Genomic DNA, 23,033 nt, shown 5'->3' with positions numbered 1-23,033 from the left:
CAAAATACCCCTAGCAGCCCTGCCTCCCTGCCGGGGTTTGACCCTGATTCTGATGCACCTCTCACGGTCAAAACTCTGTACCAAGCCCTCTCAGCATTTAAATCTGAGTTGACTCAGGATCTCACAGCGGTCCTCCGGGAGGTTAAGACGGAGCTGCACGCTATAGGCGATCGTACGGACCATCTGGAGAGGAAAGTAGAGGAATTGGTCTCGTCTCATAATGACCTCATAACGGCCCACGACCAGCAGCAAAGTGACCTGGAGGCGTTTAAACTCAAAATTGCAGATATAGAGGACAGATCTCGGCGGAATAATATTTAGATCCGTGGCATCCCCGACTCCGTGCAGAATTCCGAGTTGGAAAATTATGCTACTGTCTTGTTCCAGAAGCTTCTGCCTAAAACCGACGCTAAAGAGTTACTCATCGACAGAATTCACAGAATGCCTAAACCACGCTCAGTTGCCCCCTCGCTCCCGAGAGATACACTACTGAGAGTGCATTTCTTCACAATCAAAGAACGCATCCTGAAAGCGGCCAGAGAAGCAGGTGACTCCGACTCAGATGTTCTGGGAGGTTTACAACTATTCCCGGACTTCTCCGCTCTCACCTTGGCCAAACGACGAGCATTTCTCCCCGTCACTTTGGCACTTCGCGACCAAGACATCACGTACAGATGGGGTTTTCCGGTGAAGCTCGTCATCTCGTATGAAAATAAGTTTTACACGGTGACTTCATTGGAGACTGGAGTCAAATTACTAGCGGAATGGGATATCTCTGTTACACTCCCTCCTGGATCCAAGAAACAGCCCACCATCCGCTCGGAATGGGTCACCACCTGATGCTGATACAACCAGCCTGAGATTTCAAATTGAACTGTCTCCGGTACCGTCATCGCAAAATGGACTTGACCATTGTCCCTGTTGAGGTCACGTGAGTTGCCCTGCGTCCTGTTGTGATGGCGGTGTACTAGCCTTTCATGTTATATCTGAGTTTTTGTCTTTTTATATTTTTATTTATTATTTTCATGTGTTCGCATGTATATTGTGGGTAAGCATATCTGTTTCTGCTTACGCTTACTTTTTCTATTTAGCTCCATGGGTGGTGGCGCTAGGCCACATGTTCCCCCCTAGTAATATACTACTGCATTTTTTTACCTTCCTTGCAGTAGTTATGCCGACCCGATATACTGGGTCGTTTTGGTTTTTCCCTCCCCCTTCGCCTCCCTGTTCCCCTCCCCCCCCCCCACCCTCTGTTTTATGATGTAGGTACTCGCTACTCGAGACAATTCTATTTTTGTTTATGTCAAGGTCCTTCACCTCTAACAAAGTACTTTAACCTGCCCCGATGGTCCAGATATTATCTATGAATGTCAAGGGGCTGAATTCCCCCTAATAAGCGTAGGCTGGCTTTGGGTTATTTTAATAGGAATAAAGCTGATATAGTTACCCTACAGGAGACACACTTTTCATCTGTAGCACCCCCTATTTTTAAAGATCGTAGATTCCCCCTAGGTTATTTTGCTAATGGGCCTTTTAAGAGGAACGGTGTGGCTATATTATTTAGAGACTCCGTCTCCTTCATTTTGCACTCTCAGTTAGCTGATAAAAACGGCCGGTACCTTATACTGAGCGGCCTTTTAAACGACAGGCCGGTCACCCTGGTCTCGGCATATGCCCCAAACTCAAACCAAGTAGCTTTTATCCGAAAGCTATGTGTGGCTATTCAGAGGATTCGTACGGGCTCCCTTTTGCTCATGGGAGATTTTAATTTAGTTCTTGATCCTAAGTTGGACAGGTCTCCTAGGACCGCTCCCCCCGCCTCCGCCTCTCCCAACGCCAACTCCTTAGCCTTTCGTAACCTCATGGCTGAATTTGATCTCTATGACATATGGCGAGTACAAAACCCCACAGGGCGGGAGTACACCTACTATTCCCCCGTCCACAACTCTTACTCCCGTATTGATTTTATATTTTCGGACAAATGGACCCTCCAGTTCGCCAGATCCTTAGATATTCTCCCTATAACTTGGTCAGACCACGCCCCGCTGATTCTTAAATGGAGTGTAGCTTGCCAACACTCTCCCCCCCGCCCGTGGAGATTCTCTCCACATTTGCTGTCCAACCCAGTCTCAAAAAAAATTATAGTTGACAGTATTTCGTCCTATATGGAATTTAATTCCCCCTCAGACACGTCCACCCTGAACTTCTGGTGCGCACTTAAAGCTGTCATACGGGGAGCAGCGATTCAGGCGGGAGCACAGCTCAAGAAACTCAACCTACAACGCCAGGTTGATCTAGAGCTCAAACTGAAGGAACTAAAGGACTAAAACCAATCTAAACCTACGAAATCTTTACAGAAGCAGTTAGTCGATATTAGATCTCAACTCCAGACATTACTAATGGCGCGCACCCAGGCTTCCTTGAATAGGATACGCCAGAAGTTTTATCTAACGGGGAACAGGCCGGGGAAACTGTTGGCCCGGAAGCTTAGGGCTCAACAGGCTCGGAATAGAATCAAGCTCATTATATCACCCACAGGCACCAAAATTTCTAACCCAAGAGAGATAGCGAATCAATTTGCCAAATTTTACTCCCAACTTTATAACCTCGCGTCAGACCCTGCCACCCCGCAACCTACCCCTTCCTCTATCAACTCCTTCTTAGCGGATTTAAACCTTCCACATATCTCAGATGATCAACTAGCATTGCTGAATGCCCCATGGTCCCTATCAGAAACCCTCCAGGTGATCAAGTCCCTCCCTCAAGGTAAGGCGCCTGGCCCTGATGGCTTTATTAATGACTTCTATGTTTCGTTCCAGGACCTTCTAGCTCCCTCTTTGGTGGCAGTCTACACCGATATTACCTCACGGGGCACCATCCCTCAGGAGATGCTCGAAGCACGTATTGTCACGATCCCTAAACCAGGCAAAGATGCGACCTTTTGTCAAAATTATCGCCCCATTGCGTTACTGAATGGGGATGTTAAAATATATGCTAAATTAATCGCCTCTCGATTGAACGCCCTCCTCCCCTCCCTGATACATCCGGACCAGGTTGGCTTTATCCCGGGAAGACAGGTGTCCGACAATACACGCAGGGTATTCAACCTTGTCGATTCTCTAACCCCCAAGCAAGGTCTCCTACTGCTATCTTTGGACGCAGAGAAGGCCTTTGATCGCTTAAACTGGTCTTATATGCGAGAAGTCCTACTAAAATTTGGCCTACGTGACCATATCCTCTCGTCAATATTAGCTCTATATGGCTCCCCGACGGCCCGGGTATTCAGTAATGGCTTTTTATCTAGTTCTTTTCCAATCTATAATGGTACCCGCCAGGGCTGCCCTCTCTCACCTCTCATATTCGTTTTGGCCATAGAACCACTGGCGGCTAGGCTCCGTGCGGACCCGCAATTCCCTGGACTGAGGTTGGGCGTCACGTCACACAAACTATGTCTGTTCGCAGATGATGTTTTTTTATTTGTAACAGATCCAGCCACAACACTCCCCCACTTACACAATGTTTTAGATAGGTACTCTGCAGCATCGTATTATAAATTAAATGCCTCCAAGACGGATGCTTTGCCCATCAATCTCTCTAACTCTTTGCCTCTACTACGTGCTAAGTATCCATATAATTGGCAAACATCCTCGATACGATATCTGGGTATATATATCCCTCCATCTTCCTCTTCTGTATTTGAGGTCAATCTTCCTCCTCTGCTGTCCTCCCTTCAGTTGTTTACCAAATCATGGCTCAACTATGAGGTTTCTTGGATGGGCCGGCTGGCCGCATTCAAGATGTCGCTGCTTCCTAAATTAATGTTCTTGTTTCGCACTATTCCTTTTATCTTCCCCAAGAAGTATCTAGATAAAGCCACTACAATCCTCACTAATTATATATGGTCTTCGCGACCGCCTAAACTTGCCCGCGCGAGGATGTCTCTACCAAGGAGAGTGGGTGGCCTGGATATGCCCAATCTATCACTGTACCAGGAGGCCTCCCTTCTGGCCCAGATTAAAGAATTCCACAAAAACGTGCCTCCGGGGTGGAAGTGTTTAGAGGAGGCGACCTGCCCCCGTTTTCCACTGAAAGATCTTTTTTCGATCCCTAGAACCCTTCGTCCACGGAGCTTAAACCTCCTCCCCTCTACCTGAGCCACGCCCCAGGTTTGGGACAAATTGTCTGCGGCCCTATCCCCTTCATATCATAATTTCTCCCTGATATCGCTACGTACGGTGGCCGCCCTGGTCCCTAATCTTAACCTGGCGGGCTGGAGGTCCAGGGGGATGGAGGTCCTGGGGGACTTGTTTAATGGATCTGTGCTCGCCTCCCTTTCTGATTTACAGGGACGCTTCTCTCTGCCTGACTCTGAGAGGCTTCGATATTACCAAATACAGCACTGGTGGACTGGCCTCCACCTCTCCCCCTCCCCACCATCACCTGGTATTTAGCAAGCTATAGGCCGATTCTCCAGTGCCACTTCTAGAGGGGAGATCTCCTTCTGGTATAAAACATTGCTCTCATTACTCCCTGCTCCTAAATCTAAAGCCCAAATCAGGTGGGAGGCAGATATGGGATGTGTGCTCCATGATTCTCAATGGCAACGCATTTTTTTGTAATCTTTTACCATGTCTAAATGCCTGAATCACTCCGAAATGCATGTTAAGCTACTCCATAGATTATACCTTACACCGGAAAGGCTCCATACGATCTGGCCTGCATGTTCGAAGTTTTGTTGGCGCCTATGCGGAGAAGTAGACCACCTCTTCCATATTTTTTGGTCATGCCCCCATGCCCAGACGTACTGGACAGAGATATTTGGCCTTATCAATAAAGTTTTGAATCTCGACCTGTCCCCCTCTCCCCTTATAGCTTTACTGAATACATATCCGCGAGGCGTGGATGTACATCTACACTATGTCTTAGGCCACATATGTCTAGCCGCACGGGCGGCTTTAGCCCAAAATTGGAAACAGGCCACGATGCCTCCGTTGTCGAAGGTAATACACAAAATACAGCTGCACTTCTTGATGGAGACTGAACACATCCCATACTCCTTCACTGCTAAATCTGCTTTGGTGCGCTGGATGCCTTGGCATCTGTTTACCACGGAAGGTGAAGGTGCTGCATTGATGTTACGTCCCCTCCCCCCTGGACAGCCACCTTCTAGCCCCATCGGCTGATGAGGCCTCCCCCCCCTTCCCCTTCTAAGACCACAATTAACCCTTATTTGGGTTGTATTTATAGCGAGCCCATTGCCATCCTTCCATCTCTATAAATACCTTTCTTTTTCTCTTTTTTGTTGTTGTTTTCCTTACGATGTACCTGTGTGATCGACTTTGAACTGTATGCACTTGTTTGCACATGTCTATTGTAACGTTCTCTTATATGTTTATGTACCTACTCCCCCCCCCCCCCTTCCCTCTCTCTTCCTTTTGTACCCCTGTTTGCAATGAAAAAAATTCAATAAAAACTATTGATGATAAAAAAAAAAGAAAAAAACATGAATCATGCTGCAAACCACTCATGTTCAGCCGAAAAACACAAGTGCGGGTGGAAATACCTTCAGAAATATGAATAACTTCGACATTGGAAAACTTGAAATACACAAACGCAGTGACGTAATAAATTACCAATTTTGGATTTAAAAAGTTACACAAAAACAGGGATGGTGCCAGTCGAGTTCAATTTCGACAAAAACGACAGAAGCACGAATCTTTGTAAATTTACCCCTTTGTCTCTGCTTGTGGTCAGATACATGATCATTGCTGGACAGCCTTCACACATATAGGGGTGTGTTAGGTGAGAGAGTTTTCATTTGAGTAATTATAATCACCAATGTGATCACCTGATTGGTTAGCTGTCCATGTTTTTTTGTGTTTTTCTGTTTTTTGTTTTGTTTGACAAGTGAGATACTATGTGTTTTTTAATGGAGAAATACAAGTTACGTTTTTACTAGTATACCTAATTTTTGGTGGATTAGTGCCCCAACAAAGAAAGTACTTTTCCCATTTGTAAACTTGCAAATTGACAAACTTGTGCAAAATAAAAAAAATTCCTACCACCCTGGCCCAAATTTGCAAAAACAGTACAATAACAATGTCAGTATACTGTGCAAACTAATAAATTATTACTGTCTAGAAGTAATGATTTACTCCATAACAAACAAATAAACACCAAACACATTATACATATGTTACACCCCAAAGTTGGTGGCGGAACATAAAACTTGTATTGGGTATTAAAACAGACCAGGTTTGGGTAAGATCAGAGAGGCAGGCCTGATTTTTTTTCCCTTCAGACACAGTGACCACACAGAATAAAGGATACAACTCCTTTTTATTTGTAACATATAACAAGATATGGTAGCAATTTCACCTCCAAAATGAGATTTGTTTAAACTGTAGCACACAGTAACAGTTACTTTTCCTAAACTCATAAAAGTAACTAACAGACCTTGATCAGTCCAGCAATTAGAGGACAAAAGCATTTGCACAAAGTTATTTGCAAGTTTAGCTCCTAGCGTTGAGAAAGTACTGTAAAAGCTTTAGCATAAAGGCCCTCATTTCGAGTTGACCGTTTGCTGGCTAGTTTTAGCAGCCGTGCAAAGGCTATGCCGCCGCACACTGGGGAGTGTATTTTAGCTTAGCAGAAGTGCGAACGCATATGCATCCGAGCTCTGCAAAAACAGTTTGTGCAGTTTCAGAGTAGCTCTGAACCTACTCAGCGCTTTGGATCACTACAGCCTATTCGTGTCCGGATTTGACGGCATACACACGCCCAGCCACGCCTGCGTTTTATCAGACACGCCTGAATTTTTGCAAACACTCCCTGAAAACGGTCAGTTGACACCCAGAAATGCCCCCTTCCTGCGGCCGTCAGTGCGACTGAAAACTTTGCTAGAACCTGAGCACAACCACAACGGCATTTGTACCCGTACGTTGCGCATGCGGTGCATATGCATGCTCAGAAATTATTTTTAGCCTGATCGCTGTGAACAACAGCAGCTAGCGATCAACTTGGAATGACCCTTATAGTCCTTTGCAAGTTCAGCGTTAAGCAGGCTAGTCACTTTTTAAACATTACCTTTAAGCTAACAGGTAAGTCTCATGCTAGCATAAACCCAATAGCACTTGACACATAAAATACAATAGCAATTCAATACTATAGCATTCACTTTTAAGCTGGCAGGTATCACAGTTGCATAACACCAGCAACATTTTACATACTGTATATGCAGGCAATAATTCAATAATAAATGACTAGCAGATTTAGTAATAAATAGCTAGCAGATTTATTCATAACAGGTAGCAACAGGTAAACATTACAAACTTTAGACTTTGATGAACTGTTAGCAGTCATAAGCAAGTTTAACGAGGTGACATGAATAATTTTCAGCCTTTAACTAATCCATTTGTCAAGTAGTAGCATGTGCAAATATTAATATGGTATGTTAAAAATGCCCTTTTCAGACTTCAAATGAACGGTCCACAGGATTGTCTTTCTGACCACTTGTCCCCGATCAAAAATACAATTCCTCTACTGCCAGGTATTCATTTACACAATGAGAGTGGCAAAGGGCAAGTGACCAGAATATCACTCCGTCCTGTACAGTTGCCATGCTTGCCCACCCATCCCCAGGCATTAAATCACCTTACTGCAGCATTATGGCAAAATTAAGCAGGAGCCTCATCCCCTGCCTCTTTACTCCAGAAATCCAGGTCACTGCAAGGGGTCCTTCACAACCCAGGGACCTCTCCGAAGCTGACACGTTGTCCTCAGAAATGCCTGCCTGCTTATTAGCAGTGCAGGAGTCCTGCAGCCAGTAATGGGGTGTCCTCAGAATTGCCTGCCTCCTTCGGGACTTCCAGCAGGGGCCCTCTTAGCATGGGTCCTCTTTTGTCCTTGCATTGGCTCCATGCAGCCGGGATACTTACACTGTAGCAGTTCATGACAGTGCCACAGCCACTGACCTCCAGACCATTCCTGCCATCTCTGTCCTCCTGGATGCTGGTCACCCATTCTCCTTGCCAGACCACACTCTGCCTTACTGGTGGGTACATTACTTCACTTTTCACATGTAGGCTCCTATCTCTGTGTCTCTCTGAACTACATGACTGCTCCTGCACAGGCAAACTTCCCATCTGTGTGTGTTCCCTTTATCCCCTCAGCTGCTTCTATTTATCCCTCTTGCTGCTGCTTGGTCTACCTTTGCCTCGGGGTCTGAACTCTCACTGGCCGGAGGTCCCCTGGTAACAGCCAACCCCTGCACTCCTCTGCCTTGCAACCTAAGCCTCCAATCTGATAGGGGGGATTTTACTGGGTAAAAGCTGTTGCTGACCAAGGGGAAACTTTTCCTATTGGTGGCATCAAAATATCTGTTAGCTAGCCTAACAGGATAATTTAAAGTTCAGCTAATACATTGTTAGAAGGTTATAATGGAGCAGCACTTTACTACTGGGGCAGTGAGATCTTAAAAAACGACAGTGTCTGTGACACACAACAATAGCCCTGTAATTTAACAATGGGGGACAGGGGTGACCCAACTACCATTAGGAACATGGGAGACCCATTTATGGGGTATGACACATATAATTTTAATTGTTAAAAATTATGACCTAATTTAAATGTGATTGTGTGTTCTAAAATACAACTCCACTTGTTAAAAATCTACATAATCCAAAAAAATTTAGTAATAAAAATGTCTTCTTAAAATTCTTACAAAACACAAAATATACTTACACACTTCTCATCATTAGTTTCAGAGGAGGACAACCAAGCCGAGCAGCAGCCTGCACAAATGGGGGTACCTAAAACCGAAGAAATTACATATAAATTAAATTTGAGGCCAGTGTTAGACCCACCACCAATGATGGGGACACCACCACTACACATCAGTCAGACACTGCCACCAGTACAAATTGCTGATCAATTATTTTTGTCCAGCTGTTGCAACATCAAAGCCAACAGCTGGATTGCTTACAAACCAGAGTACGTCAAATTGCCGCACAAACCAAGAACACGCACCAGATTAGCCATAATGTCATCAATTTAATGACTGAGATGACCAGAGTGGCAAACACATTAGATCAATGTGGACTGATAATAATCGCTTCCACAACTCCTTCCTATGCTTGATGGTAGACAATCAAAAATGTAATCAAGCCTACATACGTCTGTTGAAGATGAACACTACTCACCAACAGACTGTAATGAGCCTGATGGAGTCCCAAAATAATGCCACCCAGGACTTAAACACCGCCATCAAGCACTTCAGGGGGCGCTACAATACACACTACCCCCATGGCTTCCCCAGTAAGGCACACATTAGGCACTCAGAAGAGCAGCTGAGCAGATTTTTAGATATTTTTAACGGAGAATACAACAAATTGCCACATGATTAATCTAGACAAGATTTTAATAGCCCAAAATATCCTTCTATCACTGATCAGCAGGGGAATTTGGAAGCGACAACAGAGTCAGAAGCCAGGAGAAACAGCCATACCCAGAATCACTTGTAACACATAAATAGATCATAAACTTGCTTAATTCATTAGTATACAGGATTGTGTCATACCTCCCAACATGACCCTGTCCAGGAGGGACACAATTCTCTGTTCCTGGACTTCTCTCTTCATTTATAGCGCTCAGTGTGGTTTCATATATGATAACTGGAAAAATACTTATAGTCCATATGAATATGTTTAAAGAGTCCAATCTCGGGATGATTCCTCCTGTTGTTATCTAAGGACGATCAAATCTTCCACTCCATACGACGTATCAACAAGATATGTGAACAAAAGCAAAAATAGGCATCATGGTGTAATAGTCTTTAAATGCTGGAAATGCACAGTGCAGCATGAAAACCAATTTTCGAAGAAGATGGATGGCGTACCCCACTCACAATTAATAAGACTGATCTCCACACATAAAGGTATCTTTCATTCCACCAAAAAACTATAGGTCAGGCATATAGTACAGTGCGTACCATTACTCACTCAGAACAAGCCGCGAATCCTCACGTAGCGGTTTCTTTATATATGGCTCCAAAGATATTCAAAAAAGTGTAGTAGTTAAAAACACTTTAATATGAATAAAACACATATACATACAGTGGACCTTAACACAAAAATGGTTCAAGGGCGGACAGTAAAAAAGCTGATATGGCCGCCGGCCGAAAACAGCACTAACCAGCAAGATAGTATAACCACAAATCCAACCTCAAGAAACCAAATCATGCAGGAACCACCTGTAAGCACTCATCCTAATCTATTCAACACATCACGCGTATCTTTTAAATATGAACGACCTTTAGTCACCAAAGGCTGTAACTGAAAATCGATGTAATGTGACATATTGGCAGTAATTGAGTTCGTACCTGCTACAATAGGGCATCCTGGGGGGTGCTGTTCATCCTTGTGCACCTTCGGTAGAAGATATAGCACTGGAATTGTATATTCATTATTAATAAGAAACTCTGAAGTGGATGTGTCAAGTGTACCATTGTCTGAGTATTCCTTAACTAACTCCTTTAGACTGTTTAACACTCTCACAGAAGGGTCGGCCCTTAATTTCCTGTAAGTAATGCCATCCTGCAATTGGCGCATAGCCTTTTTTTCATAAAAGGTCCTGCTCATAATAACAACCCCCCCCCCTCCCCCCTTTGTCTGCTGGGCCGGAAGATTGTTTTGTAAGGCACGTATCTCTTCATTTACTATTTTATGGAACGACTCCACAAAACATCCCTTTACATGACTGGGGTTAAAATGTGAAGGTTTTTTAAAACTCATTTCATTCTGAACCTGTATTTGCTGATCATTTCTATCCCCAAAAAATGTTTTTAAATATAATTTCCGTACAAATTTCTGGATATCAATGAATAAATTAAAAAAATTGATCTCATTAGAAGGACAGAATTTCAAACCTTTTTTTAGGACTGAAATTTCGTCATCATCTAAGACATGATCACTCAAATTAAAAAATGTTTTGTGTGTGTCTTAATAATGAATATACAATTCCAGTGCTATATCTTCTACCGAAGGTGCACAAGGATGAACAGCACCCCCCAGGACGCCCTATTGTAGCAGGTACGAACTCAATTACTGCCAATATGTCACATTACATCGATTTTCAGTTACAGCCTTTGGTGACTAAAGGTCGTTCATATTTAAAAGATACATGTGATGTGTTGAATAGATTAGGATGAGTGCTTACAGGTGGTTCCTGCATGATTTGGTTTCTTGAGGTTGGATTTGTGGTTATACTATCTTGCTGGTTAGTGCTGTTTTAGGCCGGCGGCCATATCAGCTTTTTCACTGTCCGCCCTTGAACCATTTTTGTGTTAAGGTCCACTGTATGTATATGTGTTTTATTCATATTAAAGTGTTTTTAACTACTACACTTTTTTGAATATCTTTGGAGCCATATATAAAGAAACCGCTACGTGAGGATTCGCGGCTTGTTCTGAGTGAGTAATGGTACGCACTGTACTATATGCCTGACCTATAGTTTTTTGGTGGAATGAAAGATACCTTTATGTGTGGAGATCAGTCTTATTAATTGTGAGTGGGGTACGCCATCCATCTTCTTTGAAAATTGGTTTTCATGCTGCACTGTGCATTTCCAGCATTTAAAGACGTATTACACCATGATGCCTATTTTTGCTTTTGTTCACATATCTTGTTGATACGTCGTATGGAGTGGAAGATTTGATCGTCCTTAGATAACAACAGGAGGAATCATCCCGAGATTGGACTCTTTAAACATATTCATATGGACTACAAGTATTTTTCCAGTTATCATATATGAAACCACACTGAGCGCTATTATTTGAGTTTTTTTGTTTATTGTAATTCCATACGAGGGTAAGGTGGCCCTCACTTGCTCAATCAGCTGCATAAGTGTATTTGCGCCTTGGGTGTTGATTATTTTTGCTTTCTTTCTCTCTTCATTTATGATTGCCTCACCTGTGGTAAAACACCTTTCTTATCCATTAACCTGTTCAAAACAGGTGAAGGCAATCATAAATTAGTAGAAAAGTCTAGAAGCAGAGCATTGTGTCCCTCCTAGATAGGGTTATGTTGGGAGGTATGCTGTGTGTTTGTCTTAAAGGGCCAGTGACATTTCTACTTAACCAGCAGCCAACCCTCTGGCATTTGTCCGGCCTCAAATTTGTCATAGAGAGCTGACTAGCTGAGGATAAAGGAATTGGGACATCTGCCAGGGTAAGCCATCACAACACTCATTATTTTCATGCTTACATCACAAACCACCTGCACATTAGTCGAGTAGGCATGATGGCGATACAGGTATATACGTTGCATGGCACTAGGTGGTCTTAGACCAATGTGTGTGCAGTCAATCGCACCCAAGACATTGGGCATGCCTGCAATATGATAAAAAGCTACCCTGACTGCATGCCACTGTGATTCCTGCCTAGGGAAGCAGAAAGAGGTGGAAAGCAGCAAGGACCTGTTTGAGATACCGATAATAGGTTGCCTGTGAGATCCCAATAACTCTACCAGTCACAGACTTAAAATTCTCAGTAGTTAGAAAGAGCAAAACAGTCAGGAGTTTATGCAGGTTTGAGACAGAGCATGAGATAGGATCTAGATCCAATTTGACAAGGTCTTACAGATTGAGTAAATTGTTGCGATTAAGCTAGAACATCTGTATAACCTCACCATTGACCAATGCGTTCAGGTTCAAATGCCCCTTAAGAAAATGATGCCTGTGCAGTACTTGCAAAACCTGCTGAGCCTGTTCAGTTTCTTAGCCCTGGGCCCTTCCAGCCTGGTGATATATCCTCAGGAATCCCACAGCATCCTGCATCAGAGCAAATCTGTCATGCTGAAATAAGAGAAATTGATGGAGCTGTACCCTTTTATAGGCATCATAATTTTGGCCACAGTGGACACACATGTAAAACTTGCTGAGAAAAAGGTGGTATATTTGAAACTTCTATAATGGTCCGAGTGTGACTAATTTACACCCGTGTTTCATCCATCTTTGCAAACACAATATATGGTAAATCCCCATGTTACGGTGTTGTCTATAGAAAGTATTTCCAAGTTTGGCCTATGGGTGGTCATTCCGAGTTGTTCGCTAGCAGATTTCGGTCGCTGTGCAGCGATGAGGCAAAAAAAACGGCACTTCTGAGCATGCGTATGCGGCGCAATGCGCACGCGCGATGTACTATTACAACGAACGATGTAGTTTCACACAGGGTCTAGCGAAGCTTTTCAGTCTCACTGCTGGCCGCAGAGTAATTGACATGAAGTGGGCATTTCTGGGTGTCAACTGACCGTTTTCAGGGAGTGTTCTGAAAAATGCAGGCGTGCCAGGAAAAACGCAGGTGTGGCTGGGCGAAAGCAGGGCGTGTTTGTGATGTCAAAACAGGAACTGAACAGTGTGAAGTGATCGCAAGCGCTGAGTAGGTTTAGTGCTACTCTGAAACTGCACAAAAAAACTTTGTAGACGCTCTGCGATCCTTTCGTTCGCACTTCTGCTAAGCTAAAATACACTCCCAGTGGGAGGCGGAATAGCGTTTGCACAGCTGCAAAAAACTTCTATCGAGTGATCAACTCGGAATGACCACCATGGTGTATTTGATATATTTGCTTGATCACCCGTGTTCTTCAAGTTTAGTCTGGTCCAGCACTCCCCTGTTTTGCCTTTGATAAATGCCCCTGTTTGTACAAGTAGCCAAATACAGTATGTCTGAGATTGCAAATTTGGCCATACACGGACTTTAGTAAATTTACCCCATAATGAGTGAGGGCCTCAACATGTTACTCAAAGACAAAAAAAGATGGTTTCCAGGAGGTGGACAAATAATCCTCATGCGAGAGCCTACATTCCCCTAATGGAAGATCTGGTCCGGAACCAGGCACAATCTAAAAATAGTCTGTTACTGTAGGTTAATTGGCTCCAAAATAAAATTAATCCTAGCGTAAATGTGTGTGCATGTACATGTGGTAGGGAATATAGGGGGTAATTCTGAGTTGATCGCAGCAGGAACTTTGCTAGCAGTTGGGCTAAACCATGTGCACTGCAGGTGTGGACAGATATAACATGTGCAGAGAGAGATAGATTTGGGTGTGGTGAGTTCAATCTGCAATCTAAATTGCAGTGTAATAATAAAGCAGCCAGTATTTACCCTGCACAGAAACAAAATAACCCACCCAAATCTAACTCTCTCTGCAAATGTTATATCAGCCACCCTCCCCCTGCAGTGCACATGGTTTTGCCCAACTTTCCTGCTGCTATCAACTTGGAATTACCACCATAGATTGTAAGCTCCACTGGGGCTGGGAGTGATATGAATGGCCAAATATTTTCTTTAATGTGATACGGAATATGTGTGCACTAAATTATAAAAAATTTACAATAATAAATACATGCCAAAGTAAAAATTAGTAAGAGAAAACAAAAAGCTGTAGAGCATTATTTTGAATATATATATATATATATATATATATATATATATATGTTCATCGAATTATTAAACTCCTGCGCCTTCAGTGTTTCACAAAACAGTCATAATCCAATGTGATAAATGCAGATGTGCAAACCAGATATAGAAGGAAACACAACTTGTAGTAGTATCTTTCTCCCAATCTCCTCCTCCTTATGCCTTTTTCCTCAACACCGGCGTGTTTGATGAGGATGTAGTTATGTGACCGGCAGTCAGGAGACCGCCAGTCACAATACCGATCCCGACATCAAGTCAGCTCTCAATCCAGAAAGTCGGCATTCCGACTAACAGGGACTATTCCCACTCGTGGGTGTCTACAACACCCATAGAGTGAGAATAGATCCTGTGGTGAGTGCAGCTCATCACCAAGCCCGCAAGTTGCTTTGTTGCGCTCATCCTCACCCCCTGCCGGCATTTTGCGGGGATGACGGCTGCCGGTAACCAATACCCAACCAGTTTGATGGATGGGACTTTTACATGGCTCAAGATTAGGGAAAAATGTATAACTAAAGTGCACTTCTTTAAAGTGATTTTGTGCTATCTTGAATAAATGCAAAAAATGTGCTTAAGTGCATATTAGAAGAAAGAAAGAACACTCTATTGCCACCTTGTCAAATGACAAGATCACACCACTTATAAATGTGAGTGGCAAACACCCGTGTATCAAATAAAAATAAAAGTTATATGACTCATTTCTCACTTCTCAGTAAATAATGGTGTCACTCTCTATGGAGTCTTTCTTGACGTACCACATAATATATTGAAATATTGGCCCATGAGGAAGTCCCATAAATGCAAAAAGGGATGACACAAATTGGGTAAACTACAGTTACTCTACCGTTGATGCATGACATGCAGATAAGCATTCATTTTACTGTTTTATTGTACGAGTCCATTTTTATCTTTTTGTGTGATGTGATAAATATTTGTATATTTGTATTTGTATTGAAACATCACATTATCTAGCTTTCTTTCCCTGTTGGGAGTTCTCTGTTTTAAGGTGTTTTTATGTGGAACTTCAAGAAAGACTCCATAGAGACACCATTATTTGCTGAGAAGTGAGTCATAGTACTTTTATTTTTATTTGCTACACGGATGTTTGCCACTCACATATATAAGTGGTGTGATCTTGTCAATTGACCACAAGGTGGCAATAGTGTTCTCTTTCTTCTAATATGCACTTAAGTACTTTTTTTTTGTTGCATGATAGCACAAAGGGAGTCATTCCGACCTGATCGCACACTGGGATTTTTCGCTGCGCTGTGGTCAGGTCAGAACTGCGCATGCGTATGCACCGCAATGCGCAGGTGCGTCGTACGGGTACAAAGCGGATCGTTGATGAGCGATGGATTTTACGAAGAATCCATTTGCACAGCCGATCACAAGGAGATTGACAGGAAGAGGGCGTTTGTGGGTGTCAACTGACCGTTTTCTGGGAGTGGTTGGAAAAACGCAGGTGTGTCCAAGTGTTTGCAGGGCGGGTGTCTGACGTCAATTACGGGCAAGAACAGACTGAAGTGATCTCAGCGGCTGAGTACGTTCTGAGCTACTCAGAAACTGAACAAAACTTTTTTGTACCGCTCCCCTGCACATGCGATCGCACACTTGCAAAGCAAAAATACACTCCCCTATAGGCGGCGACTATCTGTTCGCAGCGCTGCAAAACATAGCTAGCGAGCGATCAACTCGGAATGGCCCCCGAAGTGCACGTTCGTTATAATAATTTTCCTAATCTCGATCCATGTACAACTTCCATCCATCAAACACACCGTGGGTTGAGGAAAGAGGCATAAGGAGGAGGAGATTGGGAGAAAGATACTACTACAAGTTGTTTATAATTCTATATCTGGTACACACATGTGCATTTATCATGTAGGATTGTAACTGTGAAACACTGAGAGCGCAGAAGTTTTATCATCAGATGAACATTTTGATTTAGAGCTTATTTGGAAAAATAGTGTTGTATTTTCACTATATTTTACTTGAATTATTGTATATTCTGGGAAGGTGTAGCGCTTGTTGCATCACTTATATCTATCTATCTATCTATCTATCTATCTATCTATCTATCTATCTTTATATAAAAATGGACGTATGTGTGTGTGTATATATGTTCCAGCATCACTCTGGGCTTTTAGCCCTGTGCTGGTTGTTGCTCAGGAGGGGGGACCCCATTTAATCCATGACATGGATCACATACACCGGGTAAAAGTTCCACACAGCAGTTTACTTTTCACAGCTTTTCCACAGATAGGCAATTCACAACTGAACATAAGCAGTTACCAGCAAGTCACAGGTTACAGAACAGTTCACAGCAGTTCTTGGCATACAAAGTGTAAATTCTCCAGAGACCATTGATCCAGGACCCCTAACAGTAGCCACCCACCTGACCTATCACCTGGATGACTAGTTCAACATCAGGAGCACTGTCTCTTGTGTCTGAAACCATTGTATCAGCAAACTGAAATGTGGCTGCAATCATTCTTGCTGTTGTTCAGAGTTAATCAAACTGAATACCTGGACTGGATTCAACATCTTGCTGTTCCACAGACATGCAAGGGATGTTTATGCTGTCCCTGTGACAATATATATATACTGTATGTGCTCGGGAATCCGGCAGTCGCAGTACTGACACCAGAATCCCAATACTGCTTGGATTACTGACGTCGTGATCCCAACATGGATCACAATGCCGATGCCGGGATATTAAATGAAGGACTGCCGGGACTGCAGTGAGGTAAGCTGTGGGGGGAGATTAGGTTTAGGCTCAGGGTGGCGGGATGGTTAGGGTTAGGCTGCAGAGAGGGAGGGCTAGGGTTAGGCACCACTGTTTGTGTTTGGCTGCAAGGGTGGGAGGGTTAGTTTTAGTCTGCGGGGAGAGGATTAGGGTGCGGGGAGAGGATTAGGATCAGGCTGCAGGTAAGGAGGGTTAGGGATTAGGAGTAGCATAGTTACCTTGTAGGTGTTGGAATGCCGCTGTCAGTTTTCTGACTGCCGGCTTCCCAAGTTCCGGAATCCCGATACCATCCCGTAAGTGCATATGTGACTTTCTCTCTCTATACATATTATACATGCATACACACACATAATACCAATTGTTTGTATATGGCTAATCATTGTTTTTCTTGTTGTTTTTTTACATACAGTTATGACTGGTTTAAACATATTTGGGACACCTTATTCCTGCCACCGCTTGATTCATCAGAGTTACATTCTTTGGGTCTATTGTTTCCAGTGGCATCTTTACTTCTTTTCATGTTTGGAACTGGAATAGCATATTGGAGTGGAATGATTTTCAAGTTAACAATCAAAATATTATCAAGACTATGGATAGCATTAACAAGGTTTGATAAAAGTTAATCTTTTCTCTTTACACATAAAATTGTTATGAGTAAGCATGCCTCCTTTCAAATCCATATTTAACACTCTAACTTCTATCTCTTATTGTCTTGCACTGGATGCATTATCATTTAAAACATGTGCAGTCATACAGTCTAATGACCCGATTTTGGAGAGAGAGTCACAATTTCAGAGCTGAAGACTTCAGTGCATAATGCAATAAAATGGTGTTGGGGGGGGGGGGGGATTTATCAAACCTTTTAAAGTAGACAAGTGGAGTTGTTGCTTATAGAAACCATATTGTAGGGGGCATGTGTAATAGGGTCAGAGTTTGCTAAGGTTCCAGGATTTCGGCCACAATTGCCCATATTTTTAAAGTGGCAATTATTTACAAGGCAAAATCTGGTTGGTTTTGTCTTGTAAATAATTGCCACGTGCAATTTTGGACGAAATCCTGGACCTCAACAAACTCAGACCCTATTACATTTCTCCCTAGATATAAATTTAAAGACTGTACCAGTTAAATGAAAGCTAGGATCTGATTGGTTGCTATAGGCAACACCTACACTTGTCTTTTTTCGAAAGATTGATAAATCTGTCTTTAGCAGTTTGAATGCTTTTATGTGTATTCCTCAGGTCCAGGATTAATTCATTGTTCCTTTAGACTACTTTACACATTTGGCAACAGTGGTGTAAGGGGACATTGGAACTTTCAGTAAAGTTAGCTTTATCAGTTCGCTAAATACTGAACAAATGTCTTAACCCCTTTTAGCATCAAAAACGAGTACTAAAGGGTTTATGACTCATTTTTTAAATGCTGCCCTTGGAGTCCTATAGCTTGATACATGTCATACCACAAATGTTTGATATGATTAATATCTTGTGGCTTAGAAATACTGTATTAATATTCATTTACTACAGATTACCTTGTGGAAAAAACATTATATTGCTGAAAAACCACACTAAAAGAATCTAGCACTGCTGTGATAAAGTTGTTGGACTGTTTCCCTCTTTGGGGGGAATTCAAATGTTTGAAAAGTTGGTTGGGTGTCAGTTTTTTTCCTGACTATTAGATAGGAATAAAACAGACACCCAAGTGACTTTTCAAAGAATTGAATATCCCCCTTTATGTCAATGGGCTCACCACATGCTACAAGAAGCACTCCCATTACCACCAGCACCAGCCTATTGACACATAATAAGATTTATTGCCATGTACTATCCCACCATCACCATGAAATACCAGGATAGGTCTCATGAAGCCATGCCAGGCAAATACCCCAAAAATGATGAGGGGCACCATGATAGAGGAAGGGTGGGAGGTTAGTCTTGTCAGTTATATTTGCACGCACTGAAGGCAGGCGTGCTCCCATAAAAGGGGTGTGGCCTTGCTACAAGGGACATAGCCTCACAAGGTATGCAGTCCCCGTGAGCCGCACCCCTCATTTTCATCACACTGGGTAGTACATACAAAAAACAAGCTTTACCTGCTTGCCATGCAGTGGGTCTTGTCTCCTGGTTGATGACCATGTCCTCTGGGTGGCTGTTGCAAGTGATGGTGTCCTCTCTCCTATTTACAGTCTGTGCATTATAGTCCGTTATTACAATAAAACAGCACAGTTACAAAAGAGATGTACACATCACATCACTCCACCCTCTTCAATGTCCAGCTCACAGCACTACCCTCTTCAATGGGCGTACTACGATATACCAGCGCTCAGGATCCCGGTGCCCAGCATACCGGTGCCGGGATCGCGACCGTCAGAATGCCGTCAGCGTGGCAAGCGCAAAAGATCCCCTTGCGGGCTCGCTGCACTTGCCACGCTGCGCCACACTATTTATTCTCCCTCCAGGGGTGTCGTGGACACCACAAGAGGGAGAATAGTTGTCGATATCCCGGCGGTCAAGATCCCGGTGCCGGTATGCAGTGCGCCGGGATATCGAGTGCCTCCCCTCTTTAATGTCCACCACACAGTACCACCCCCTTCAATGTCCTTAGCACTCTCCCCCCCCCCCCCCACCCCCGGCAGCTTCAGTGTGCACAGTACAATACTCCCCTGCTGCGACCCCTTCAGTGACCACTCCACAGCACAGCACTCTCCCCCCTAGCTCCTTCCTTATTAATTGCAATACAGCACTTTTCCCCTTTAGTGTACACAGCAGAGCACTCTCCCCCTTCTTCAGTGTCCACAGCAGAGCACTCTTCCCCTTCAACATCTACAGAAGACCTCTCTCCCCCTTTAATGTTCACAGCACACTTTCCCTCCCCCTCCCTCAGTCTCTTTAATGTCCACAGCACATTTTCCCTCCTCCCTCAGCCCCTTCAGTGTCCACAGTACACTCCCCCCGACTCCTCCTTTAATCTTCACAGCACAGCTCCCCCCTTTAATGTCCACATCACACTATCCCCCGTCCTCCGTTCCTTCCGTGTCCACAGCACATTCTACCCCCTCCCCAGCCCTTTCAATGTCCACAGCATACTCTCCCCTCTCGGGTGTGATATTGAAGATAGACGTTAAAACAATAGACAGTCTTTGGAGCCTCGGTTAGACTCCTCCAACCCCTCCCCAAGGTATTCAGATAAATTACATCGTAGGGTCCGGAAGATTCTACATAACTTCCAACTTATGGATGTCTGGAGAATACAACACCCCTCCACTAGGGATTTTAGCTTCTATTCACACCCTCACAACACTTACACTAGGATTGACTACTTATTTATCCCGCATAGATTTTTACATCTGGCTGAGGTATCTGCTGTGGGCAACATGTCCTGGACAGACCATGCTCCCGTCTCTCTGGGGGTTCGCCTGTCCCCAGTCCGCCCGAACTCCTACACGTGGAGACTAAACGAGATGATCATCCAGGACCCCGGTTGCCAGCAGCAGATCAGGGAGGCGATAGCCGATTATATTGAGGTCAACGACACAGAGGAGATATCTAAAGTAGTAGTTTGGGAGGCACACAAATGTGTAATAAGGGGAAAACTCATTCAACTGGGCGCCCATAGGAAAAGACAACATATGGCGGCACGGGAGGCCTTGTTACAAAGAATTCAAGCCTTAGAACTTCTCCATAAATCCACCATGTCAGATGAAAACCTTCAATCATTACTAATAGCTCGGAAGGAATTAGACTCGCTTATGTCCCACAGATTGAAGTTAGAGGCTAGAAAATGTCGTAGTCGCTATTTCCTATGGGGGAACAAACCTGGGAAGCTGCTAGCGCGGGCTCTCCAGGCTCAACGCGCGGCATCTTTTATATCTAAAGTAAAATCTCATACGGGAACAACACAACATACCACGACAGAGATAGCAGCTGCTTTCCGACATTATTATACCCAACTATACAACCTAAGAGGCTCCACGGAGGCAGAATCCAATCTTTCCCGAAAGGCCTCCATTGCAGAGTTTTTAAGGGAAATTAAATTTCCCACTCTTACACCTGAAGAAGTCGAGTCACTTGAGAACCCCTACACTCTGGCAGAACTCGAAGACGCTGTTAAGACCACTCCAAATGGCAGGAGCCCGGGCCCTGACGGCTTCTCTTTAGCCTACTATAAGACATTTGGAGATGTCTTGCTACCTATGATGCTTAGAGCTTTTAATCAGGTTTCAGACCAGTCCTCCTTCTCCCCTCAGTCTATGCTCGCACATATCACAGTGATCCATAAGGAGGGCAAAGACCCGTCACAATGTTCCAGCTATAGACCAATTTCCCTATTAAACGTAGACTTGAAGCTCTTCGCCAAATTAATGGCGAATCGCTTAAAACTCTTCCTTCCAAAACTGATACACTCGGATCAGGTGGGATTCGTTCCGGGCCGCGAGGCCAGGGACAACACCACGAAGATTCTCGATTTGATTCATTACGCATCAACTTGTAAATCCCCCTCCATCCTCCTCTCAACAGACGCAGAAAAAGCGTTCGACAGGGTGGACTGGGATTTCCTATTGGGGGTACTGGAACACATGGGCATGGGCATGGTGGGCCTCCAGAGAATTAGGGCCCTGTATTCTGACCCCGCTGCTCGCGTGCGTATCAATGGCGAACTATCAGACCCGTTCCAGATACGGAATGGGACTCGTCAGGGGTGTCCTCTGTCACCACTTATTTTTGTGCTATGCATGGAGACCCTGGCGAGGGCCATTCGTCAGAATGTTAACATCACAGGGCTGCAGGTGGGGAGGACGGAGTACAAGCTCGCCCTATTTGCAGATGACCTCCTTGCAGTGATTTCTAATCCTTTGACCTCTATACCCAATCTCCTTAAAGAGTTCAAGCGGTTTGGTACTCTCTCCAATTTTAAAATCAATTTATCAAAATCTACAGCAATGAATTTAACACTAGACCAGACCAGCCTCCAAGTACTACAATCTATCTCGCCCTTTGCATGGCATCCAACACAATTAAAATATTTAGGAGTAACCCTTCACAAGGATCTTTCCCAAATTTACCAACTGAATTTCCCCCCACTCTTATCAAAACTCCACTCTGATCTCTCCAAATGGGGCGGGAAAAAAATTTCATGGATAGGGAGAATAGCAGTAATCAAAATGAATATTTTGCCCAGAATTCTTTACCTACTACAAACTCTGCCTGTTACTATTCCTCGATCATGGTTCCTCTTACTACAACGAAAGATCAGAGACTACATTTGGGCGGGGCGAAAACCCCGATTTAAGCATGAGATCCTCTTTAGACGGAAACATTAAGGAGGTCTCCAACTTCCTCACTTTTTATCCTATTACCATGCAGTACTCCTTACGAGAGCCATGGAATGGAGTAGTGAACTCCACAGGAAACAATGGGTAGATATTGAACTGGCCTCTCTTCCCTCTCTTAGCTTGAACTCCCTCTGGCTTTCTAAAGTCCCCCAGGTAACGCACCCACTGGCTAGTCCCATCTTTTTGTGTTGGCGGCTCCTACGCTCTCTCCCACATATTTCAACACATCCCTCCCCACTCTCACCACTGTTTGGGAACCCTGAGTTTCCCCCTGGATGCCACTCCTTGTCGTTTCATGCATGGCAAGAAAAGGGCATCCGGAGAACTAATCAGATGCTAGATTCATCTGGTATAATACCCTTTCCCGAACTGCAAACTAAATGGAACCTACCCAATAAAGAAATCTGGAGATATCTCCAAATTAAACATTACCTACAGACTTTTTGCTCTTCTGGAAAGGGTACACGGGCACTAACTTTATTTGAACAGAT

At 43.8% G+C, this 23,033-nt stretch overlaps 1 protein-coding gene across 3 annotated transcripts in view; it reads left to right on the top strand.

Annotated features, from left to right (window-relative positions):
• The window catches only part of PGAP1 (post-GPI attachment to proteins inositol deacylase 1), a 1,346,394-nt gene that overhangs the window by 1,093,144 nt on the left and 230,217 nt on the right, over window positions 1-23,033 (top strand). For all 3 annotated transcript variants that reach the window (XM_063934105.1, XM_063934104.1, XM_063934106.1), the window contains one exon: window positions 17,623-17,820. In XM_063934105.1, the coding sequence (XP_063790175.1) occupies window positions 17,623-17,820 (198 nt within the window). The remainder of the gene's footprint in view (window positions 1-17,622; window positions 17,821-23,033) is intronic.

The sequence above is a fragment of the Pseudophryne corroboree genome, chromosome 7 (assembly GCF_028390025.1).
Source record: "Pseudophryne corroboree isolate aPseCor3 chromosome 7, aPseCor3.hap2, whole genome shotgun sequence".
Lineage (NCBI taxonomy): Eukaryota > Metazoa > Chordata > Amphibia > Anura > Myobatrachidae > Pseudophryne > Pseudophryne corroboree.
Note: the sequence above shows the minus strand (reverse complement) of the source record. Positions and strands in the feature narration are given on the sequence as shown.